Here is a 27,245-nt window from a genome sequence, read left to right as displayed (position 1 = left end):
TGGCAAGCCCAACAACTTTTTAGAAGACAAAAAAATTCCCAAAAATATTCCTGAAAAGTTAGATTTTCAAAATCACCCTAATAGTGAACCACCCTAATTTTCAACCAAACCAAAAGTTGCCCCTTTCCATTTGCAACAACTCTTCTGAAGACACCAAAGCTCCAAAACTTTACCATTTTTCGGAAAATTCATTTTCCACTTAATTTTGCGATCTGGACCACTGTGCAATGTTAGGTCTGACAACCTTATCAAAAGATAAGTGTAGTAAAATAGAAAGGCCATTGAAAGAGCGGATTTTATTTTAGATGAATTTAATTTTTAAATATCAGGAAGGCATCGACCAATCTGCCCTATGTTTGGAATTTTTTTGCTCACCGAAGAAAACAAGTTTTTTTTTAAACCATTTATTTATTGTTCAGAGTATTTCAATTATTTTGAAAAAAAAAATCCGAATTTCATTCTCATTTCCTCAAGTTTGAAGATCTTCTCCATTTATCGCGTCCTTCGCGCCTCAAACTCATCCTTACTACTCATCCCAACATCTGCTCCAGCGCTTCCTTCGAAATGTTGACACAGTCAACCACCTCCACCACCGCCAACTCCTCATAGTAATTCCACAGATACTCCATAAACTGATCCGTCAGCCCGGCGCAACCAACAACGCGAATCTCCTGCAGCTCCCTCACGTACTGACAAATCGCCAGCGTGACTTCGTCGTCCACCCCGGCCATGTCCTTCAGGAAGAGCCGCGTCAACCGGGGACACAGCGTAAACAGCATAATCAGCGAATCCTTCGACAGGTCACACCCGGCAAGGCGCAACGTGGCCAGCTGGCCCAGATAGTCCGGGAAGTACTCGCTGCCGGCGTTCCGCACCTTGATCCCAACCAGCGACAGGTGTGCGAGCTTCTTGAGCTGCGTTACGAGCGGGACAAACAGGTCGGACCAGCTGTCGACGGTGCAGTCGGTGAGGGCGACCGAGCGCAGGTTCGGAAAGTGCGTGAACCAGTGGCGCTGTTCGACGCCGCGAAGGCTCAGCGATTCCAGGTTCGGGTGTTTGAGGTTGCCGAAGCCGACGGCGGGGAAGGCGCAGCGGAGGGAGAGCGTGCGCAGCTCGGGCATCGACTTGAGGAAGGACAGATCGTCGGGGGAGTCGCTCGCGGATAGGGTGATGTCCAGGTACTTGAGCTTGCACAGGTTGGCGCCGATGGTGGTGAGGACCTGAATTGGAGATTTTTGTTTAAGTACATGGTGTCGATTCAAGTCTCGATAGAAAATTCCTTGACTTTCCGTGACCTCCTCAGACGAACAAAAGTATTGTTTCAAATTAAAAATTTGTATTTGAAAAATATGTTTGGTATCGTTTTTATACAATGAATATTTATTTAAATTTAAATTATTATTTTTCAAAGTAGCAAATGGAAGCAAACATCATCAAACAAAACTATGTATTTATTTTGTCAATCTATTTTGGAGCATAAATAAATTTCCCATCCGCGATTAAAAATGTTGTCATCTCCCAAAAAATACTAGCAAATAAATAAGTTTTTTTTTTAAATCATAATTTCAGATGAACAACTACATAACTTTTTATCCAACTACAATTTGTTAACCTACCACAAATAAAAACAGTAACATTTTTTTAATGATAAAAAAAAATCAAGCCGTGACAAACTTTTCAAATATTGTACTTAAAAAAAACAGCTCTTCTAAAAATATTAGAAATTCTAAAGTTAAGAACTTAAAAATTCTCCCAGTCTCAAATTTAAAAATCATTTAATTATAAAATTCTTGCTGATTGATTTTTAAGTTCTTAACTTTTCAAATTCAAAAATCCATCAATTCTAAAAACTTTAAATTCTAAAATTGTTAAGTTCATTAATTCAGCAATTCAAAAATCCCTATAATTTCTTCTCGAATATTGAAATTCTTTTTTCCTTCTCTTGCCAAATCCATTGTTAGAATATCCAATTACATCTAAATGAATTATAGTGTAAACCATAGTTGAAAGGAACTCCAAAACTCTATTAGGTTATCGTGGTGATTATTGCATTCGATCGTAATATTACGATCGTAATTTCTCGACTCACGATCGAGATTTCTCGATAGTAAGATTACGACTTACCATCGACAAATCTCGATCTACCATCGACAAATTACGATCGTAATTTGACTGTTGAGAAATCTCGATCGTGGATCGAGAAATTACGATCGTAATTTGTAATACCGTTTTTTTGAATATTTTTTATTTTAACAAAATATTTAAAAAAAATCTAAGTTCAATTTTTTTATATGAAAAAATAAGAAAAATTGAGAAAAATCTAATTTCAAAAATTTCAAAAATTTCTAAAATTTCAAAAATTTCAAAAATTTCAAAAATTTCAAAAATTTCAAAAATTTCAAAAATTTCAAAAATTTCAAAAATTTCAAAAATTTCAAAAATTTCAAAAATTTTAAAAATTTCAAAAATTTCAAAAATTTCAAAAATTTCAAAAATTTCAAAAATTTCATAAATTTCATAAATTTCAAATTTTTGAAAATTTTGAAATTTTTGAAATTTTTGAAATTTTTGAAATTTATGAAATTTTTGAAATTATTGAAATTTTTGAAATTTTTGAAATTTTAAAAAAATTTTGAAATTTTTGAAATTTTTGAAATTTTTGAAATTTTTGAAATTTTTGAAATTTTTAAAATTTTTGAAATTTTTGAAATTTTTGAAATTTTTGAAATTTTTGAAATTTTTGAAACTTTTGAAATTTTTGAATTATTTGAAATTTTTGAATACCTGAATTTTTTAAAACACGTATCGAGATTTTCTCGATCGTTAGTCGTAATTTGTCAATGGTAGATCGAGAAATTACGATCGAATGATCTCAATCTACTATCGACAAATTACGACTTACCATTGACAAATTACGACTTACCATCGACAAATTACGATCGTAATATTACGATCGAGAAATCTCGATCGTGAGTCGAGAAATTACGATCGAAATATTACGATCGAATGCAATAATCACCACGTATAAGAAACACGAAATTGTAAATTGATTATTTACTAATAAACACTAATTAAATTGAATTGAATATTGAAATTATTTCTTAAAATTTTTTGAAAATAAAAATTTGAAAAATTCTGAAACTCAAAAATTTAAAATTTAAAAAATTCTAAAAAAAAATCCTAAAATTGTAGAGTTGTAAAATTGGAAATTTGCAAAATTATAAATTGTAAAATTTAAAAATATCAAAATTGTAAAATATTAAAATTTTAAAATTAATCAATTCTGAAATTCTTAAACTTCAAAATTCTAAAATTATTTATTTCTAAAAGCCTAAATACTAAAAAAAAATCAAATTCTTTCTATTTTTTTGAATTTTTAATTCAAAATTTTAAATATAAATTTCTAAATTCTGAAATTCCAAAATTGAAAAATTTGGAAATTCCAAATTAATTTTTTTTTCTCAATTCAAAAATTCAAAAATTCAAAAATTCTAAAATTCTAAAATTCTAAAATTCTAAAATTCTAAAATTCTAAAACTCTAAAATTCTAAAATTCTAAAATTCTAAAATTCTGAAATTCTAAAATTCTAAAATTCTAAAATTCTAAAGTTTTAAAATTCAAAAAGTTCTAAAATTCTAAAAATTATAAAATTCTAAAAATAATAAAATTATAAAATTATAAAATTATAAAATTATAAAATTATAAAATTATAAAATTATAAAATTATAAAATAATAAAATTATAAAATAATAAAATTATAAAATTATAAAATTATAAAATTATAAAATTATAAAATTATAAAATTATAAAATTATAAAATTATAAAATTATAAAATTATAAAATTATAAAATTATAAAATTATAAAATTATAAAATTATAAAATTCTAAAATTCTAAAATTCTAAAATTCTAAAATTCTAAAATTATAAAATTCTAAAATTCTAAAATTCTAAAATTCTAAAATTCTAAAATTCTAAAATTCTAAAATTCTAAAATTCTAAAATTCTAAAATTCTAAAATTCTAAAATTCTAAAATTCTAAAATTCTAAAATTCTAAAATTCTAAAATTCTAAAATTCTAAAATTCTAAAATTCTAAAATTCTAAAATTCTAAAATTCTAAAATTCTAAAATTTTAAAATTCTTTAAAATGTAAAATTGTAATTCTAAAATTCTTAAATTTCCAAAGCTCATTCTGAACTTCTAAAATTATATAATTTTAAAATTTTGAACTTCTTAAAGTATAAACTTTTGAAATTGCAAAACTCTAAAATTGTAAAATAATAAACTTCTTAAATTTTAAAATTCTAAAATTCTTAAATAAAAAAATTAAGAATTCTTAAAAAAATAAATTCTTAAATTCTATAGTTCTAAAATTCTGAAAAAATCTTAAGTTCTTATGTTTTAAAATACAAAAATTCTTAAATTTGAAAATTTGTTAAATTTTCAAAAATTAAAAAAAAAATTGAAATTTAATTTTAAAATTCACAAATTCTATAATTATAACAAATTTGAAGTACTAATTTTTGGAGATACTGAACTCATAAATTCTTTAATTCTTAAATTCTTGAATGCCGCCAGAAAGTCTGATATTTTTGGACTCATATTTTGGGGTAAAGTTTGAGTCATATTTTACATTAAAATCCTTGATTTTAAATTTTTATTTTTCGATTTTTCAAAATTTTAAGGATCTAGGAAAAAAGGAAAAAAAAATCAAAAACTCAAAAATTCATAAATTCAAAAATTTCAAAATTAAAAATCGAAAAATAATCTAAAAATCTAAAATTCTCAAGTACTTAAATTTTAATCTTCAAAAATTTGTTTTTTTTAATTTCAAGATTTTCAATTCTAAAATTTTGATGTTCTAAAATTCCAAAAATAAAAAGATCTGAATTCTAAAATTGTTAAATTCGAGAATTCTAAAATTCAAAAATTTCTAATATCTCTAAACTTCTAAAATTCAAAAATTTTAAAATTCTAGAATTTCAATTATTTAATTCTTCAATTCTCACTGAATTCTAAAATTCCAAATATTCAAAATTCTAAAACAAATATAGAAATTCGAAAATTCAAAAAAAAGAAACATACAAATTATCCAAAAAATTTAAAATTCCAGCATTTCAAAATCCAAAATTCGAACCCAAAAATAAAAAAAATACGTTTTTTAAATTTATTTTAAATTAAAAATAAGTTTTACTTTTATTTTTTTAATATTTCTTGATATGATAAAATTTTAAAATTCAAGAGAAGGTCCTACAAGCTATCGTCTTTCATATGTCTATAGGACCTTTAACAAGAAAACTCTAGAATTGAAAAATTTAAAAATTAAAAAAAATGAGAAATTTAAAAATTCTAAAATTCCCAAATAATAATTCTTAAATTTTAAATATAAAAATTTGTAAATTGTAAGGTTCTCAATTCTGAAATTCTTCAGTTCTAAAATTCCAAAAATCAAAAATTAAAAAAATCTGAATTCTGAAATGCTGAAATTCTAAAATTCGAGAATTCTAAAATTTCTAAAATTCGAAAATCTCTAAAATTAAAAAAATCTTAATTGTAAAATTCCAAATACCAAAAATTCAAAAAAATTCTAAATTTTATAATTGTTAAATCCTTTAAATATGTGATAAATCCTTTAAATATTGATAAATTATCGAATTATTAAATTAGAATCTTGTTTCTTGATTTTTAATGATTTTTCTAAATTGTTTTGTAATTATATTTTCTTAGAATTATAGACCGGTAGCAAATATTTGAAAATTTAATGTTCTAATCATTTCAAATTTAAACTATTTGGTGTTTAAAATCCCAGATTTTTTTTTTATATCTTTGGACTCTAGATATTTTGAATATAGAATTGTTTAGCTTTTATTTTTTCATAATTAATTTTGTGTGTTTTAGGCTTGTTTTTGTAAAGTTTTTATGCTTTGACTTTTGTTATTTTACATGTTTATTTTTTTTGTATATTTTTATCTTTAATTTTTTAAACCTTTGATTTTTTTTCTGATTTCCCAATTTTAACTTTCTTTTTGTTTCAAAATTTGAAAGTTTCCATTTTAATGAACTGACTTTTCCAGGTCAAATAAAATTTCCCAACAATTCCAGATTTTCCCTGGCTATTCCGGAAATCAACTCCATGTTAGCAAATCCAACGTGACTTACCTTATCCGCCACCCGACTCGTCGGCGTCATCAAACCTTCAACGGTCGGAAAGGTCTCGCACAACCGGGCGAGACGCATTTCGTCGAGTGCCCCCGAAACGACCTTCACCCGTCGCAGCTGCATTCCGATGGCCTCGCTGATGCGGTCCCACAGCTCACCCGGTTCGCCGGCCAGCTCCAGCTCCTCGAGCGTGTTCTGGGCGGCCCAGATGAAGCGGATCGCGGCCACCACGAACTCGTCGTTCCGGTTTTCACCGGGCAGTTTGAGCGTCTTCAGCAGGGGACAGATTTGCTTGAAAATGTCCAGGATCTCGACGTGGCGAATGTTGGCCAGGGTCAGATGTTCCAGGTACTGCAGGGTGAAGGTGACCTCCGGGAGGGTGCGGAAGAAGAGGCTTTCGCCGCAGGTCAGCGAGAGCCGTTTGAGGGCCGGAGTGGCCTTGAGCATTTCCAGCAGCATGTCGATTGAGACCTTACAGTCGATTAGGGTGAGCGTGTGCAGGTTCTGGCCAATCGATGGCCACCAGGTGGCGGCTCCGACGATGGTCAGCTCTCGGAAGGCGGCCCGGGTGTGGCGCAGCTTGGTCGAACTCGTCAGCGTTTGGATCGGAGCGCAGTTGTTGGTCAGTACGGTCCCGCGGGGGAAGGTCAACACCAGCTTGTCCACCAGAGTCGGGCTGTGGCCGATGATCTGGTTCCAGCGGCGACAAACCAGCCGGGCGTTGGCAAGCTGCGTTGCCGTCAACTTCTGGAATATGTTGGTCCAAACCTTGGGCGGAAACTTGGCCGGACCAGCAGCAGCAGCATCCCTGACGACCGATTCGTACGCCGGAGGAGCATTTTTCGACAGCTCGTTGCTCGTTCCGGCAAATCCGGCATCGAGCTTCGCCTCCAGCCGTTCCAACCGATCCAGCAGATCCTCCAGCCGGACCCTGCCGGAAGCGGACGGACCCTGTTCTACCGACCGGCAGATAACGCAGTAGCCAGTATCATTGAAGTGAGCCACTTTGCGCATGCAGCGCTTGTGGTAACCTTTTCCGCAGCCGCCACCGCAGAACACCTTTAACCCACCACGTTTTCCGCGACGCTCATCCTTGTCACCACAAACGGTGCATTTTGGAGCCATTTTGGAGAGCTTTAGTTTTTATCACCCTCGAAAAAAAGAAAAACGCGAAAAAGATCGCAACAATCCGGAACAGATACGTAAACACGAGTGCGCTGTCAAACTTGGAATAAACAAACGGATTGCGTCGTCATGGAAACAAGTAAAGAGCAGGAAACGAGAGGGAGAGACGAGAGAGAGAGAGAGAAATAAAAGCGAGAGCAAGTTTTAGAGAGAGAGCGTGCGTTAATTTTTGTACGCGAGAGAAGAGAAAAAACGCGCAAAGTATGCGTAATCTCGTGCGTAACGCCTGTAGAAACACGTGGTCGGTTAGAACTTTTTGCCTTCCTCACCTTACTGAGGAAAGGCTATAAAATCACTCGAAAACTGAACTTCTCAATTAGACCTCCTAGACCCACCTTCATGTATACCTATCGACTCAGAATCGAATTCTGAGCAAATGTCTGTGTGTGTGTGTGTGTGTAGGGATGTGGGTCTGTGCACCAAAAAATATGCACTTGATTATCTCAGCACTGGCTTAACCGATTTGGACCGTTTTGGTCTCATTCGATTCGTCTTGGGGTCCCATAAGTCCCTATTGAGAATTATGAAGTTTAGTAAAGTACTTCAAAAGTTATGCTAAAAAAACGATTTTGACTAAAGTCCGGAAGATTGTAAAAAGGGTGGTTTTTGTAAGAAACCCCAGCATGTTATATATTTTTAGAAAGGTATTTAAAAGACCTTTCCAACGCGACCAATACATTGAAGATCTGACAACCCTATCAAAAGTTATTAGCAATTAAGTGTTATTTATGCACTTTTTGGAAGCCGGATCTCAGATATCACGATGAAAACGTTGTCCGGATCTATCATGCAACCCGTCGTTGAACAGGTAATCAAAAGACCTTTCCAACGCGTCCAAAACATTGAAGATCTGACAACCCTATCAAAAGTTATAAGCACTTAAGAGTTATTTATACACTTTTTGAAGGCTAGTTCTCAGATATTTAGATGAAAACGTATTCCAAATATATCAAGCGACCTATCTTTGGATAGGTAATTTAAAGACCTTCCCACGAGCGTGTCTATTTTGGATAGCATTACCCTTTGAATGAGAGGAAGGCACCAACCACCTAAGGGTGGATTAAGTAACGTTTTTTTTTTATCTTGCCTAGGTTGCTTACCTAAAATTTACATTTGATTATTAAAATCTAATAAATTCAAATATTTAATTGTTATTTTTTTATGAATCATTCAGAGAACCCTAGGCCTAATGATCGATTTAACATATAAATTTAATTTGGTAACTTTTAGGCTGACATTTATAAAAAAAACACAGTAACTATCAAAGTCACCTTGGTTTTTTGAATAACAACATTAAACGAAATAAATTTTTAAAGCTCCATTTATTTTATTTTAAGACCTGCATGGACATCACGCCATGGCTGATGGAAATTATTAATATTCGTTTAAGGCTCTGGAAGGCATCATTCCAGATCGGCCATTTGGCGGCAATGTTTGTTTTAGAAAAACATTCAAATCTTGATTTAGAATGTTTCAATCAAAAAAAATTTTTCTTTGTATTGTTTGTAGAAGCATTTAACACATAGTGATTATTTTATCATTTCAATTTACTATTTCTGGACCCTGAATTCAGAACCATCATTGACAGTCATTGTCACAAGAGTGAAGGACACCTTCTACGACCTTAAAGGACGCTGAAGGGGTTCTTTCCAAATATCCGTAACCTAGAAAATATGTTACTTAGGGATTTTTGATGTATTTTAATTTTAAAATTTTCTATCTATTTAAAAGGAGAAGCGCGATACTTCTTGAATCTTCACCTAAAACGAAACTTTATGAATGGTCGTACGCCTCCATAAAAATATATGAAAAAACTTGAAATTGGGAAAAAAAAACAAAATACGCAGGTAACATATTTTTAGGTCACGGATATTTCAAAAGGCTACCATTGGGACCATCCATAAGCCACGTGGACACTTTATTGGGAATCTGTTACCCCCCCCCCCCCCCCCCCTCGTGGACAATCTCCATACCCCCCCACCTTCCGTCATATTGGCGTGGGACATATACATTATGAGGAAATTCATACCGGTTGAATAATATTTGAAAAGTAAATCTGAATCCTGCATTTTTTATACATTTTTTATTAGGTACTTTTCGATACTGAAATTTTGAGATTGTTTGCCTAAGGATCAACATTTTCAGATTTTAGTAAAAAAATAGTAAACATTAAGATAATCGATTTTTTTTATATATTCAATGATTATTTCAAAATAAGTTGATTATTTGATTGAAGATTTATACTGTCATTGATTTTTTTCCGATTTCCAAAACCAGTGATTTTTATTTTTAATCTTTTTATGTACCTCGTACCTTTTTTCCCTGAAAAATGATTTACCAAAAACCACAGTGCTAAAACCTCCAAGACATTCGCTACCGTGGTAAAAGATGACTGTGTGTGTACTTTTCAGAAAGAACTGGATTAAATTTGGTCAAATTTGAATTGAAAGGGTACATAAATATAAGCAAAAGGAAGCAGTCAAGAATCAATTGAATATTTCTGACTACAAAAAAAGCTTATATTTTTTATTACTCTTTGAGTTATGATACTATAGTATACATACCTGTATTTCTTGTTGAACATTAGACAACTCCGACTCTGACTTTTCTAAAGTTCAACAAGAAATATGTTTTTTTATTGTTCAGTATTTGTTATAATGCAGGTTAATTCACAAAACTTTTTGTATTTTTAATTGTTTTTTTTAAGTCGCATCAGAAATTGGGTCCTAAAATTAAGCTTATATTTGTGATATTATTGTTCCTAGCGATTAAGCTTATTTTTCTGAGTACAATGACCCTTTGAACGACCGCAAAGGATTTAAAATGGATTTTTAATTCAATTTTTAAAAATTAACTTCACGGTCCTTCTTGACAGAAAAGGTCCTACTTGACAGCTCGTTCCAAGGGGACCATAGTTGATCCATCGAAAAAATGTTGTCTTGTCAATAATTTTTTTTGCATTAAAATGAAAACAAGTGATCAGAAATGGTTTTTAATCGTGTTATTTACCGTTGTACATAAGAATTGACATAGGGCTTTAGTAACCAATTGTCAGCTCCGACTCCGACTCCAGCTGTTCGAGTTTTGACAACTCCGACTCCAGACCCGACTCCGACTCCACAGCACTGGTAAAAACTGTACAACCTCGTGTACAACTGTCAATAATTGAACGCGGTTAATACCGGCAAATACTTGTTCACTACATTTTTGTGGGTGAATTTGGTAAAATGAATTGGTAGATTTTGACGATTCGATGCTAGAAAATTAGTTCAAGAAAATCTACCACGGATCTACTGAAATATGTTCAACAATACGGCTCTGAAAATTACTTTCCCAGTTACAAATTTTTTATTACATACAAGCTCTTCCCGGGCAAACTTCGTCCTGCCCTTTTTATGTTTCCTGACGTTTCTTGCTTGTTTGCTAATTCAGCCTCCTGTGATCAAAATTTGATTTAACGAAACGTTTCCCATACAATCTGCAGATTTTCCGGAATCGGTTCCAGAGTGGCCAAAGTTGTAACTTTTTGGCGTAAGAACCTTCCTTGGACTTATACGAACCCAACGCAACAAAGAGCACCTCGATCCGACGTTCCGTGTTGAATTGATTCGCGTTCGAACAAAACCGTCGAAATTTTTTATATATATAGATTTGCCTTGAAAATTGTATAGATAATTGTACACAGCAAAAACTTCGATGGTCAAATCGCATGCAAAAGCATGCACATCACCTTCGTCAAAATAAACACTTAATATTACACACTGCATGTAAAATTTTTGCAAACACTAAAAAAAAGTTGCAACACACGGGATTCAAACCCAGCACCAACGGTAAGGACTGGCGCCTTAGCCCGCTCGGCCATCAGACCGATGGAAAGCTGTAAGTATAAACGCATATATGAGCTTGACATTTCGGTCAAGTAGGTTTCCCATACTGATGGGCTACATGTTTCAGGGTGTAAAATCACATAAAATTGCATAAAATAATGCAATATTTATTTTACACCCAGGCCTTTTACACGCAGCTGGATTACAACTTTTTTAGCTGTGTATAGGCTAACCAAAATGCAAAAGAGCCATTTTTTCAAGTATTTTTAGAAAATATAAATCAAATTTCCAATCAAAAAGAAATTCAAATTTGAAATCGTGCAGCGCTTTCACTTGAGAGCTTTGTCTGTGTTATAGCCATTTTTGATTAAAAATATGACTTTTTACCTGTCATGAGTCATGACCAAGCTTGGCTTTCTCCGAGAACATTTTTTCGAAAAGATCAGACAATTTTCTATAAATTAGCTTAAAAACATGAAAGACTGACGATTTTTGAAAACGTTGACGTTTATACAAAATTAAAAAAAAAAATTAAAATAAGTACCATCCTGCATTTTTTGTGAGTCTTTTTGTAATATTTGATTTCCTCAAAAATTTTGAACAAAAAAAGGCGTGACGATTTAGCTTTTAAACCTAAAAAAATTAAAATTTCATAGAAGTGGCGTGTATTTTTCTTTCAGTGTAATTTTTTTTAGATATCCCGTCCAATTTCCTACAAGTTTGTCTTTGACCACTTTTAATACGATGCTACGGCTTTGAGATACAGTTATTTTTAAATTACAAAATACAATAATATTTAAATAACTTACGCCCTTCTCAAATGTTATTTTTGAGGACAATTCGACGCCAACATTTCAAAAAGCATCATGTACAAACCGTGCGTTTTGAGAAAAACGCATTTGAATTTTGAGCATCATTTTTTAATTCCCATTTTAATATAAAAGCAAAAAAAGATGTTCTAATGATAACAAACGATGAAAAACGTTGCCTTTATTGATAATTGATCATCCATATTCAATAAAACATTATTTCTGTCATTATATTTAAGAAAAACAAACATAACTTCTTTTGGAATCACCAACGTCTATTATATCACCCTTTGTTATGATTCGTTTTTCTTCGCCGAGTGTACATGGCACCTTTTGCAAAAGGAGGGGAAGTTTTGTTATGATTCGCTTTTCGTCGGCAAATGTACATGGCGTCTTTTTCATGATGCTTTTTTTCGTCACGAGGTTCATGTAGTCTTTTATTTGACAGGTTGACAGGGCTATATAAACAGGCACTGCTGATGCCAGAGATTTTGTTTATGTTACTTTATTTAAAATCATTATTAAACAGACTTTACTGAAGTAACTTTTGCTCATTTTTGGTGGAGAGGTAGCTTATTAGGAGTACTTTCAGAATATGCAATAACCCAGAAAGTGTCAAAATGTACATGATGCCTTTTGAAATGTTGCCGTCGAATTGGCTCTATATACACAACAAATGGCTTACATAGGCCTAGGATAACATGTCTACAAAGTTTCATTGAAATCGGAAAGGGTCGGGTACAAAAGTACCAGAAAAATTCCCGATTTGAGCTGGAATAGCTCGTGAGGCTAAAATTATAACTTATTCAAACTCTTTATCATCATTTTCGACAGCGACGAAAAAATTATGAATGTACAAACGTATAAGTAGGGATGAAACCATTTTTTTCTCCAAAAAACGTGTGCCCACGCGTGGTCCACCCCGGTGAGGGGGATCATAAAAGTGAATGAATTGGTCTCTCCTTTTACCTGTGTGTGTGTGTGTATGTGACCAGAGGGCGGAAGAAGGATGGCCCTCAGTGCAATTTCATTACGCGATTCATCTCGCTCGTCGTTCGTTTTAGTCTATTTTGGGCCCTCGGGTGGTGCGGCGCTTGGTCCCCAGAGGAACCGGAACACGATGGAGCACCAGGTTGGAGTAATAACGTTTTTCATGGGTCTTAAAGTTCTTAATCAGATGGCGCAATTTGGGTTCATTTGAGCGTGATGTGATGGTGCCTTTTTCAGTGGAGTTATTTTTTAAATCATCAGCGAAACAGAACCATCATTTATCATGCGTCTCCATCAAACATCTTAAGTTAGCATCTTAAGTTCGGTGGAGACTCACGATATTTATTGCTGGAAATACTGTTTCAGTCAATTTTCTAAGAAACTTTCGAATCAACTTTGTCGCCTTAACGCTTTTCCCTACTATAAACAAATAAACTCAATTTTAAATCAACTCTTGAAGCCTTCCCCATCCGTTTTAAAGTTCAGTCCGAACTACTTCCGGTGTAAAATCAAACAAAAATAACGACTTACATCACCATCACCGCCATCATGCTCTATTTTTCACAAACCAAGCGAACGAATGGCTGAATGACTGAATGAATGAATGAATGTTTGCCCGGAAGTGAACAAATAATCATCCCCTCGCCCACCTGAGCGAGTCACGCTCCTGCTTCAGTACGGTGCACGTGCTCCCATCGCATTCCCGCAGAGATCCAAACTCCGTTGGTTGGTCAGTTGGTCAGGTGTCACCACCTTCCGGCACGCGGCCAAGGTTGTTAGAGGGAAAAAGGTAGAACCAAATTAAAATTGATTTTTTTAGAAAGATATTCTTGCTAATTTTATTATTTAATTAAAATAAGGAGTTTTTAACAAAAAAAAAAAAAACTTTTCCCACCTTTCTCCAACAACCTTGGCAACCAGCTTCCATTCCCACCCTTTCTGCTCCAGATGACCCCGGTGATGTGCCGGTGATGATGCAGCTGCTGATGATGATGGTCCAGGAGGTTCGCAGCCAGGTTGAAAAATGTGTGGGCGGGATGAGAACGTGACATCATTACTTTGTGCTGCTGGCGTAATTTATTTTCAGCGTTTTTTTTTTGGTCCCTTGCTTGAAACTCAACTTTTGACCCGTTTTTCTTTTCTTTGGTGGGTTCTAGTGAGAAGGAAAATTTGGAGCAAAAAAAAAAGTGTAATTGTGAAAAAAGGAGATAAAATTAGGTGGTGAAACAAACTTTAGAATCGAACAATGCACGTGTTTTATAATGTTTAAAATTTGTTTAATTTTAATGCAGAGTAAAAAATTCAAAAACGATTTTTTTTATCTGCTGCTTAGTATCTTTGTAACTGATTTTGTTTTCTTTAAATTAAAATAAAGAGCGAGTTTTTCATCGGTGTTCAGCGTTCGTTTGTTACATGAGATGAACTCATGCCAAATATGAGCCCTCTACGACAAAGGGAAGTGGGTTAAAACAGGTATTGAAGTTTGAGGTCCACAATACTTAAAAAAATTGAAAATTGCTCCCACACAGCAAAAAAACCGATGGTAAAATCGCATGCAAAAGCATGCACATCACCTTCGTAAAAATAAACACTAAATATTACACACTGCATGTAAAATTTTTGCAAACACAAAAAAAAAGTTGCAACCGACGGGATTCAAACTCAGCACCAACAGTAAGGACTGGCGCCTTAGCCCACTCGGCCATCGGACCGATGAAAATCTGTTAGGATAAACGCATATATGAGCTTGACATTTCGGTCAAGTAGGTTTCCCATACTGATGGGCTACATATTTTAGGGTGTAAAATCACATAAAATTGCATAAAAAGGGAAAAAACTTTTGTAAAACTCTGATAACTCGTTAAGAAAAAGTTCTTTGTCAATACATACAAACCCTTATGTTTATATGTAATTTTTTTTTGCTTTACAACTTTGTAGAACATAGTTACACTCTTAAAAATGAAAATGAAAAAAATACGTAATTTTAAAATGATAAATTTTGTACTAAATAAAAAAACCCTTCTAGGTTATTTCAGACTCGAAAAGTACATTAAATTTCCCTTAAAATGGCATGTCCCACGATTTTTTACAATTGAGTAACGGGAAATGGCCGCGATTTTTAAACTATTTTTGAACCTTTTTTTATGTGAAAATATACGTTTTTTCCGCAATTTTGAGTACGCCATCTAATCTGGCGACCAATTTTCAACAAAATTCCCTTTGACTTCAAATGTCTATCTCTCCCCGGTTCCGAGCTGACTAATTCTCTCAGATTTCGGTCATTCGATTTTTTTGTAGTTTTTAATCCGGCTTAAACTTTTTTGGTGCCTTCGGTATGCCCAAAGAAGCCATTTTGCATCATTAGTTTGTCCATTAAATTTTCCATACAAATTTGGCAGCTGTCCATACAAAAATGATGTATGAAAATTCAAAAATCTGTATCTTTTGAAGGAATTTTGTGATCGATTTGGTGTCTTCGACAAAGTTGTAAGGACTACACTGAAAAAAATGATACACGGTAAAAAATTGTGATTTTTTATTTGACTTTTTGACACTAAAACTTGAGTTGCAAAAAACACTATTTTTATTTTTTTTATTTTCAGATATGTTTAGAAGTCCTCAAAAATATTTTTTTCAAATGTGGGCAAACATGGGCACTAATAAAAAAAATGACTGGCTATAACTTGAAAATGGTGCACTTTATCAAAATTTCACTAAAGTACTTTTTGATTGCAAATTCGATTTTACATCAAAAAGTTTTGCGACCAATATTTCGATTTTTTGAAAAAATCAGTATTGATTCAAAAAATTGTAACTTAGTCAAAGATTTTTTGCCCATTCTGGAAATTTCTGAAAAGTTGGCATATTTTGTCCCCTAAAACATATAAAAAATTTAAAAAAATAGTGTTTTTTTGCAAATTAATTTTTAGTGACAAAAGGTTAATTTAAAAATCAGGAAATCTTTTTACCGTGTATCATTTTTTTCAGTGTAGTCCTTATCCATACCTACAACTTTGCTGAAGACACCAAATCGATCAAAAAATTCCTTCAAAAGATACAGATTTTTGAATTTTCATACATCATTTTTGTATGGACAGCTGCCAAATTTGAGTGGAAAATTATATGGACAAACTAATGATGCAAAATGGCTTCTTTGGGCATACTGAAAAAGTTTCAGACGGATTAAAAAATGGGTAATTCTCTACCAACTCACATGAATTCGAGAAAAGTTGCCCCGACCCCTCTTCGATATGCGTGAAACTTTGTTTTTTGGGGTAACTTTTGTCCCTGATCACGGATCCGAGGACCGTTTTTTTGATATCTCGTGACGGAGGGGCGGTACGACCCCTTTCATTTTTGAGCATGCGAAATTTTTCAATTTCAATTCGGTTTTATTTGTGAATAATCAAGTTACAATGAGTTCATTTAGGTACACAACAGAGTTTTGGTGTTCCTTTCAGCTGTGTTTTACATCGTAATTCAATCGAAAAATTATTACTTATAACTATGGAATAGACAAGAGTAAGAAAAAGTTTTCAAAAAACTTACAGAAAGTGCTATGGAAAAAGGATAGATAGAGAGAAAGCTTAAAACTAGATCACAGACAAAAATAATCAATTATAGATGTGCTTGATCATCAGCTCCCCGAGGGCCAGAAATTGCTCCGCCTTGTTACGGCAGCTCCGAAACCGCGTCATCATCTCCCCCGCGAGAGCAAAGAACTCCGGCAGGGTAAAGAGATCTTCCCCGGTGACTCCTTGCTGGGCCGCATCGCCGCTACCGGCAGCGACCACGCTGGCAAACGAACGCCCCCATCCAGGAGGGATCGCTGGGTTGTCCGCTGGAACCGTACGCTGTCCAGCTGCAGGAACGGTTGCGCTCGTATTCCTCTGAGAAGGGTGGGACGCTGCTGCTTTCCTCTTCCTCTTGTCCTGCTCCTCCAGGTAGGCCTTGCGCGCGACGCATCCGCGGTAATTACCGGTATGGTTACCGTCACAGTTCGCGCACTTTACGCGCGGCTTAGTTTGTTCTGCGTTTTCCCCCAAATCCGCCTTTCGTGGCAGTGCGCACGCCTCCGAGAGGTGTGACTCACCGCACTTCACGCACCGGGGCCGGAGGTTGCAGTTCCGCGAGCCGTGGCCGAATTTTTGGCAACGGTGGCATTGCGCTACGTCCGTCGGGTTCTTGGTGTAAAACCGCCAGTTTACCCAAAAACCGTCCAACGTCTTAGTCCGCCGCAGATCTTGGATCTTGACGGTGCCGCGGTCGAAGTACAACAGGTACAGGGTATGCGTACCCGTGACTGTTGTCTTTCGCGAGAGCACTTTTATCTCCCGTGGCTTTATTCCGGCGTTCGAGAGGTGTCGCTTCAGGTCGGCGGTCTTGGTAACCCTGCAAGACGACCTTAACAGGGGGCTTCTCGGGGTTGAATGTGTAGAAGTTGAAGTTGCTACGCTTCAATTCTTCAAACACCAGGTCGAAATTCTTTTTGGTCAGTGTGATCACTTGCACTGCCGACTTACCGATTTTCAGACAATATCCGAGGCCTTCCAGCAACTCGTCAACATCGTCCGCTAACGTGTCCAAAACAAAAATTGGAGGTGGTCTACGTTCCACTGGAGAGTTGTTCTTTTTTGACGTCGGCACTTTTTTCCGTGCACGACCATCATCGTCGTTGTCGTCGTCGTCGGTAGTGCTGCTACCGTCAGAGTTGTTATTTTCTTCGTCGTCGCTCAGCATCTGGAACTCGTTCCTGATGGGGATGTTGGCGGATGTTGATGTGCCACTGGTCGTGGCACCGGAAGTACCGGAACGGGTTCGCACTGGTGATCTTGGGACATATCCAGGATGTAGTAACTTTTTGTCGATGCCTTCAGCGCTGACGCTCCCCTGCGCGATGGCGGTCGACGCGGCGTTGGTTTGTTTACCTTTTTGCACACGGCCGGTAGACGAACTTCGCGGGTTTTTCGAGGCCGCACTCGAACTGCCACGGCCACGGCCGGCCTTTGGCATGCTGGAGAAGCAAACTCGCGGGTGACCACAATCAATTACGGCGAAAAAAATCGAAAAAACGATGGAGCACTGAGCACTAGCTGCATGCTCTCGTGCGTACACGGAGGGAGCTCTGAATCAGAAATTATAAATTAAAAAAAATCTAAAATTGTAAAATTCAAAAAAAATTTAAGGTTTGTGAAATTTCGAAAATGTAAAATGCTAAATAAAAAAATTGTTAAATTAAAAATTGTAAAATTGTAAATTTATAACTTTGCAATATTGTAAAATTGTTCAAATTCACAGTTGTAAAATTTTAACAAATTCACCAATACTAAAATTAGATAAGATTATTAGATTTAAATTGTTTTTTTTTTTTCTAAAATTTTTAAGTTCTGAATTTCCAAATTCGAAAATTTTAAATTTCAAAAAATAAAAAAATTAGCAAAATTCTAAAATTCCAAAAATCAAATATTAAAAAAATTCTGCATTCTGAAATTCTAAAATACTAAAATTCTAAAATTCTGAAATTTCTAAAATTCTAAAATTCTTTAGTTCAAAAATTCCAAATTTAATTCTAAAAAAAAAAGAACCCCAAATCGAAAGTTTAAAATTTTTGAATTCTCATTTCTAAACTTCATCAGTTCTGAATTTCTAAATTCTGAAATTCAAAGATTCAAAAATTCAGAAGTTTACAAATTGAAAAATTATTCAATTTCAAGATCTTTATTTCTAAAATTATTCAGTTCTAAAATTCCTAAAATAAAAAAAAATGGAAATTCTAAAATTCTAAAAACTTCAAAAATTCCAAAAATTTCAGCATTTTATTTTTTTTATATTTTATATTTTAACAAATTCACCAATACTAAAATTCTCAAACTTCCAAAATTCTCAAACTCGTCACTTCTAAATTCTTAATTTAAAAAAAAATCTTAAATTTTAAATTCTACAATTTTTAAATTTTGAAATTAAAAATTCTTCAGTTCTAAAATTCTTAGTTCTAAAAAAATCTCAAATTTATAAGATTTAAATTGTTTTTCTTTTCTAAAATTTTTCAGTTCTCAATTTCCAAATTCGAAAATTTTAAATTTCAAAAAATAAAAAAAATCAGCAATTTAGTTTTTCAAAGATTCTTAATTTTAAAATTATTCATTTACAAAATTCTAAAATTACAAAAATCAAATATTAAAAAAATTCTGCATTCTGAAATTCTAAAATAATAAAATTCTAAAATTCTGAAATTTCTAAAATTCTTTCTAAAAATTGTAAAATTTCAAAACTCACCAATTCTAAAATTTTCAAACTTCAAAATTCTAAAATTCTTTAGTTCTAAAATTAAAAAAAAATCCTAAATTCTTAAACTTTGAAATTCCTTAGTTCTAAAATTCTAAATAAAAAAAAACGACTCAAATTCGAGAGTTTAAAATTTTTGAATTCTCATTTCTAAAATTCTTCGGTTCTGAATTTCTAAATTCTGAAATTCAAAGATTCAAAAATTCAGAAATTTGCAAATTGAAAAATTAAGAAATTCTCAAATACATAAATTTAAAAATTCTAAAATTTTAAAAAAAATTAATTTTAAGATCTTTATTTCTAAAATTATTCAGTTCAAAAATTCCTAAAATAAAAAAAAATGGAAATTCTAAAATTATTTAATTTTTTTCAAATTTTAAAAATTGTAAATTTTTAATTATTTAGTATTGAAATTATAAAATCCCAAAAATCAAAATTTTTAATTTTTTTTTGAAATTCTGAAATTTCTACATTCTTAAACTCTTAAATTCTAAAATCTCTAAAATTGAAAAAATCTACAATTTTGTTATTTCTAGTTTTTTTTTAATTCTAAAATTCTTCAGTTCTAAAATTCTAGAATTTCAAATATCAAAAATTCCAAAATTTTTAAATTTCGAAATTCTAAAATTCTAAACAATCTAAATTGTAAAATTGTCCAATTCAATCATGGTGTCGATCCAATTCCCAAAATAAAATTCCCTGACTTTTCCCTGACCTCTCCAGACCACCATTTTTTTTTAATTTTCCATTTTTTACTAACGCATTGTTTAGAGCGTTTTTGAATATTGGAAATTTAAGATTTTGAAAAACTTCAATGACTTTTCTATTTTATTTTTTTAACGATGGATTCTGCAAAAATTCAAAACTTGTTTTTTTTTTATTTTGTCAATCGTTTTTTCTTATCGAACATCCAAAATGAGCAACCATACAAATGTCCTATGTTTTTAAATCTTGTGATGTCATTTGAAATGTTGCCCTTTACCAAAAAATCTATTTTTTTTAATAGGTCATATAAACATATGAAACACCATAGTTTATAGGACCTTTAAAAAAACTCTAGAAATAATTAATAATTAAAATTGTTGCAAATTTCAAATTGCTATTAGTTAATTTCACTTCATTTCCTAAAAAAAATTTAAAGTTAAAAGTTTTCCAAAAAATCAATTGAAAATTTGATTTAAATTAAAAAGTCATGTTTAATTTTAAAATCGATGCCTTTTGCCGAATTTTCATAGGCCGATGCAATTTTTGATTGTGCTTTTATTAAAAAAACTAAAGGTTTTGGAGACAAAACTATGTAATTTTGCAGAACCTTAATAAAGATTAAAAAAAGTGAAAAACTAAGAAAAATATACAATTAAATGTGAATTTTTCAAGAACATGTTTACGGTTTTAAAAAAGATCTAGGTCTTTTTCAACAACAATGTTAACGGTTTTATGGATATTTGAAGAAAACCTCTTTTTAAATAATTTTACAAAAAAATATTTTTGCTATAAAATTAAAAAAAAAGTGTTATCTACCTTGACCAGAGCCTACAGACGATCATTCACACGATCAAGACATTTTATAAAAAATAAAAACAAAATACAACCTTTTCAAAAAGTCATCATTTATCAAACATAGATATTTGAATTCCTCCTAGTAAGCCCTTGAATGTTGTTTGGGAAAAACATTTTTGTAGTTGTACAATCCCTATGAAATCTCGGATGCTGGATCTTAATTAAAGTTGAAACAACTTTTCCGAAGAGACCATATTTTATAAATTCTTGAATTCTCAAATTCCTTTATTCAGGGTTGTTACGGAGAAATAAAAAAAATCCGCGTCATCTCAATTCCCAATCAGCGCAAAATCCGCGTCATTTTAAGAAAAATAATTATGCGACAAACATATAAAGGAGTTTCAAAATAAATTCAACTTTGTAATCTCTGAACGCAGAATCTTGAAACACTGAAAATGTATTTTTGCTAGAATTAGGTAAACTAGATATAAAAGCCAAAACAAACATTTAGGCAAAAAAATCAGAAATTTTAACATTAAAACAATAAAATTTAAAAGTTGTAATAAATTCTCGATCTTGAGCTTTTAAATTTCAGATACAGTTCATACTCGATGATCTTACGAAAGCGACACTTAGAAAAATCGAAGCAAATTTTCCGACATATTCTTCTCAAAATTTCTCTAACCGAAAAAAAATAACTCCAAAAATAGGTACTTCAAATTTTATCAGGTTTTCTGTAATTTAAGATGAAAAAAAAAAATTGCAGCATTCAAGAACCTAGGAATTTAGGAGTTTAAGAATTTCAGAATTTAAGAATTTAATAATTTAAGAAAATATTTGTTTTGTTCTCTACATTGTTTTTTTATTATTATTTTACAATTTTTTGCAGATTTTTAAATTTAAAAATTTCGGAACTTTTATTTTTTTTTAATTGGAATTATTTTTTTTTGTTTTTTTAATACTATGATTCCTAATTTTATTTCCTAATTTCTGAATAATTCAGTTTGAAGTTTTTTTAATATTTTGATTTTTTTTAGTTTTCTTAAAGAATATTTTAATTTAAAAATATATTTCTACTGGCTGAATCCCATCTAAAAGCCAAAGGCGGAGGCAAGCTTCTTTTGCGTCCAAACAAGCTCATATATGGGATATAAGCACAGTACACCCATTGGAACATGCCCCAATAATTATTTTTGTTACATCCTTATGTCTATATCTTTCAGGAAGAGTTTAAAATATGATTAAGATTTACAAGTTTAAAATAGAATGTATCCAGTATAAAAGAACACTAAACAAAGGTAAAAACATTACCCAAAACTTAAAAGAAATTAAAAAATCAGAGTCAGTATGTTTAAAAATGAGTTGAGTGTAGTAGTACATTTATTTAGGAAATCCTCAACAAAACATTTAAAAAAAATATCTCTTCATGATCTTCATCTTCATTTTTCTCATTGACAAAAAACAAACAAAAATTTTCGTAAGGGACCATCCACAAACCACGTGGACACTTTTTCGGGAATCTTAACCCCCCCCCCCTCGTGGACAATTGTCCATACAAAAAAAAACTTTTTTATATGGAGCGTGGACAATCGCCATACCCCCCCCTCCCCCCCCTAAAGTGTCCACGTGGTTTATGGATGGTTCCTAAGAAAATTCAATCAATAAAAAAAGCGAAGTTTTTGCATTCAACAAAAAAAAAAAAACAAATTATTCTGATTTTTGATAATATTTTTCTTTATAAGTTGAAAGTTATTTTATCTCTCTCAATATTTTTTAATTAATATTGCTGCCATGTGAAATCCGCGCCAAATTCACGCCGTCCGTAACAACCCTGTTTATTAAAAAAATGTTTTATTTCTTTTATTCTTGAATTTAATTTTTTTATTTTTTATTCCATTTCACCATCACTATTTTGCTTACATTTTAGATTACACAAAATAAGATTACTTTGGATCATTTTTAAATCATAGTTCATTAATTTTGAGGAAAATAAAATTTTGGAAAATTTTCTAACCTTACAATTTTTTAGAATTTTAGAATAAAAATTTAAAAAAATAAGAAATCAACAATTCCAAAATATCATTATTTCAGAATTTTTAAAATATGAAATCTTTGAGCTTTAGAATTTTAGATTTTTTTTTAATTTTCTGTTGTTCGAATTTTATAACTTTTGATTTTTTTTACTCATTTAATTTTTTTTGACAAAATGTATGATTCTCTCTATGGTTCCTATATGCTGAGCAAACGACCAATTTTAAAACAAATCTCTGAGGGGGCAACTGCCTCATATTGTCCCCCCTGTGTGCGCTAGTAATTTGTTATTTTCAGTTGCACGCAAATCCAAAGCAAATCCAAATTATTTGATTTTTAAACCTAAACATATTGCAAACAAGAAACGCGCGAAGAAGTGCCAAATGCAACTTTACGTTGCTGTTCCTTTTCTTCGTGACCCTTTTCTTACGTACTTTTTATATGGAGTTTTGCGTTCTTTCCGGACTGACCAATATAAAAAAATAAATATTATCAATGTTGCAAAGTTTGGCCTGGAAGACATTCAAATACGTAATCAAGGGTGAATTTTCAAAAAGAAATGAAATTTTGTAGTAATATTTTAAAGATCATCAAAATTCCCTGACCCAGCTTAAAATTCCCTGGCTTTCCCTGACTTTTCCAGGTAAAATAAAATTCCCTGACAATTCCAGGTTTTCCCTGACTTTTCCAGAAATCGACACCATGCCAATGCATTACCAAGTAATTAAATTAAGATTTTTTTATTTTAAGAATTTTAAGATTTTTTTTTTTTTTTTTTTTTTTTTTTTTTTTTTTTTTTTTTTTTTTTTTTTTTTTTTTTTTTTTTTTTTTTTTTTTTTTGCAGGCCAAGTGCGAATGATTCTGATGATACCTCTTCAGTTGACGCTCAGGCGAGGAACATCCTGGAAGGAGCGTCACTGACTACGTCCGTAGTCCTGTTAGATCATTTCTTGATCAAGACAGTATAGCTCTGGTTCCTTGCAAGTGTCCTATTTTCTTACCTCCACGTTGGCTTGGTTTTCATGATGACCTAGCTGGTGGCCTGTGGAAACGGATCGTAAACCTTTGACCACCGCGGGTCAAAGTCGAGACGGCTAAAAGAAAGGGGCGCGACAATGTGGGAAAGGGATGTAATTTGTGATTGTAGACGGTATTGTTTTGATTCGCAGTATGTTGAGTCAACTGCTGTGGATGTACCTGAAACATCGCACAACGGGGTTTCTCTTCTCTTCATTCTCAGCTACCACCTATCTTCTGTTTATTTTGTTTCACTGATTTTCTAAAGCGGCTTCTGTTAACTTCTGTTTACTCCATTTGATTTCGATTTTACTCATTTGATTCTCTTATTTCTCAACGCTTTTCCACTATATTTTACCAATTGATGCTGCTGTAACAAACTGTCTGTTTTTCCTTAATTTGGCAGCGATGTCAATTTTGTTTATCTTTATTTATCTATTTGAATAATTTTTCATCTGCCCTATAAATTGCACTTAACACCTTAACCACATTGTTACCTCTTGTTATTAACTATTGTTAATTTCATTATCTACTTAATAAATTACTATCTTTCTTTTACTATTGATTCTTTACATAGTATATTTCTTTCACTGTCCATTGTTTTCAATCTTCACCCTTTTCTTCAACCAAATGAGGTTCGAGCCCTTACTCAATTTTTGGAATGATCAAAGAATTAACACAAATATTACTATTGTACTTTTGAAAAACTTTTATAAAATGCTTAGGACCAAAAATTGTAACAAAACACCGCGACATAAGAAATACCAACATATAAACACGACTCAACACTAGGAAAGATTTCAGGAGAAAACAATACACAGTAAATAACAATTAGTTTTTGAATTCAAACTAAAAATAAAACAGTCTTTGCTTTAATGAAAGTTGTTAGGCACACTTTAAATGGTTAGGCGCTTATACTTACATCAAACCCTACGTAATGTACCACCCCCGGCCGAGTTAAAATGCGTAACCGGAAAAGAAGGTGTGCATGCCTGGCACGAACACTCAAAGCGTGTTCTAGCGTGCTGCTCGTACTGACTCAGAGCAAGGGTGAGATGTAGGTGTAAGGGCAGTGCGTGTTCGTCGGGAACCTGGTGCATAAGATCGGTCAAGGCCCGTTCTTACACTGAAAATTGCGAATTGCGAATTTAAGAATTTTAAGATTTTTTTTTACTTAACTGAGTAGCAAATATTCGAATATTTAATGTTCTGATCTTTCCATTTTTTTTATAATCCAGGAATTTCATTTTTGAACATAGAATGTGTTTTTTTGTGAATTCCTTCATTTTCTTTTTTTTGATTACTTGTATTTTTTTAAATTTTTGTTCCACTCGTCTGTGATATTAGTTTTTAGAAACCCCAAGTTTCGATCTCACTAGGTTTTTTTGGCCAAATTTTCCCTAGTTTTTGTTTAATTGCATTTGAAGAACCTTCTGTTACCAAGCGGTTAACGAAAAGGAAATAGTTGCAAGGAACACCAAATCTCTATGAACCAGCCATTCACACAAGTTGTAAAATTGTTATTGCGGTAAATAAAATGAATTGAATTAAATTTTTGTTTTTTTTTTTTATCAATTTCCCAACTTTTACAAAATTTCTAAATTTGTGCTTCAAAATTTTTAATATCAACATTCAAACTCCCAAGCTCGAGAAAATGTGAGAATTTCCATTCAAATACCCCATTTTTCTCGAGCTTGGGAGTTTAAGTGATAAGATTCTGCATTATAAGACAATAATTGTAATAATTTCCTATGCAGAATTCAGAAAATACATATTATCGTGATTTTTTCCCATACATTTTCTATGGATTTTTTTGTATGGAGTTTTGCGTTCCTTTCGAGTTCCGTTTCAGCGTTAAAACTGTATTTTACATGTTTTAAATTATTGAATTTCGTAGATATTTACAAATTCACTTAATCACGTATAAAAAATAATAAAGATAACAATATTATAATCAAATAGATGAAATGCTCAAATAATTCTAGAGCTTTTTTTTAAAAAAAAAAATATATAAAATTTTAGTTTATTTCAGAAAAAAAAAAATCAAAAATTTATCATGAACGAATATTCAACAAAATAAAAATGAAAAAAATAAAAAAAAATGGTGAGATTGTTTCAAGTCTCCAAAGTTTCCTGACTCAGCAAAAAAAATTGCTGACTTTCCAGGTCAAATAAAATTTTCCGTCATTTCCAGATTTACCCTGGCAATTCCAGAAATCGACACCATGTTAGTAAATCCAACTCACCTTATCCGCCACCCGGCTCGTCGGCGTCATCAAACCTTCAACGGTCGGAAAGGTCTCGCACAGCCGGGCGAGGCGCATTTCGTCCAGGGCTCCGGACACGACCTTCACTCGTCGCAGCTGCATCCCGATGGCCTCGCTGATGCGGTCCCACAGTTCACCCGGTTCGCCGGCCAGCTCCAGCTCCTCGAGCGTGTTCTGGGCAGCCCAGATGAAGCGGATCGCGGCCACCACGAACTCGTCGTTCCGGGTTTCACCGGGCAGTTTGAGCGTCTTCAGCAGGGGACAGATTTGCTTGAAAATGTCCAGAATTTCGACGTGGCGGATGTTGGCCAGGGTGAGATGTTCGAGGTACTGCAGGGTGAAGGTGACCTCCGGGAGGGTGCGGAAGAAGAGGCTTTCGCCGCAGGTGAGTGAGAGCCGTTTGAGGGCCGGAGTGGCCTTGAGCATTTCTAGCAGCATGTCGATCGACACCTTGCAGTCGATCAGGGTGAGCGTGTGCAGGTTCTGGCCAATCGATGGCCACCAGGTGGCGGCTCCGACGATGGTCAGCTCCCGGAAGGCGGCCCGGGTGTGGCGCAGTTTGGTCGAACTCGTCAGCGTTTGAATCGGAGCGCAGTTGTTGGTCAGAATGGTGCCCCGGGGGAAGGTCAGCACCAGCTTGTCCACCAGCGTCGGGCTGTGGCCGATGATCTGGTTCCAGCGGCGACAAACCAGCCGGGCGTTGGCAAGCTGCGTTGCCGTAAGGTTTTGGAAGATGTTGGTCCAAACCTTGGGCGGAAACTTTGCCGGACCAGCAGCAGCATCCTTGACGACCGAATCGTACGCCGGAGGCGCATTTTTCGGCTGCTCGTTGCTCGTTCCGGCAAATCCAGCATCGAGCTTCGCCTCCAGCCGTTCCAACAGATCCAGCAAATCCTCCATCCGGAGCTTGCCGTAAGCGGACGGACCCTGGTCCGACCGGCAGACAACGCAGTAGCCAGTATCATTGAAGTGAGCCACTTTGCGCATGCAACGCTTGTGATAACCTCTTCCGCAACCGTCAGCGCAGAATACCTTTAACGCACCACGTCTTCCGCGACGCTCATCCTGGTCTCCACAAACGGTGCATCTAGGGGACATTTTGGTGCTTTGGTTCCTGTCACTTTTGGAAAAAACGCGAAAAAAAATCCGGAACGGATCCGTAAACACGAGTGC

General features: G+C 33.5%; 1 protein-coding gene across 2 annotated transcripts; it reads right to left on the bottom strand.

Moving 5' to 3' along the window:
- Positions 1-438: 438 nt before the first annotated feature.
- On the bottom strand, positions 439-27,245 carry LOC120420179 (uncharacterized). Of its 2 annotated transcripts, none has more exons than XM_039583153.2 (2): positions 26,052-27,245; positions 439-1,220 (listed from the first exon to the last, which is right to left on the bottom strand). In XM_039583153.2, exons 1-2 carry the CDS (start codon positions 27,168-27,170, stop codon positions 531-533), a joined length of 1,809 nt encoding a protein of 602 aa, XP_039439087.1. In that variant the 5' UTR covers positions 27,171-27,245; the 3' UTR covers positions 439-530. The 2 variants fall into 2 exon arrangements, with proteins under 2 accessions (XP_039439087.1, XP_039439086.1); XM_039583152.2 differs by lacking the exon at positions 26,052-27,245 and adding an exon at positions 6,162-7,404.

This window comes from Culex pipiens, chromosome 1, assembly GCF_016801865.2.
Source record: "Culex pipiens pallens isolate TS chromosome 1, TS_CPP_V2, whole genome shotgun sequence".
In the NCBI taxonomy this organism is placed as follows: Eukaryota; Metazoa; Arthropoda; class Insecta; order Diptera; family Culicidae; genus Culex; species Culex pipiens.
The sequence above is the reverse complement of the archived record's forward strand: the minus strand, read 5'-3'. Positions and strand labels throughout refer to the sequence as shown.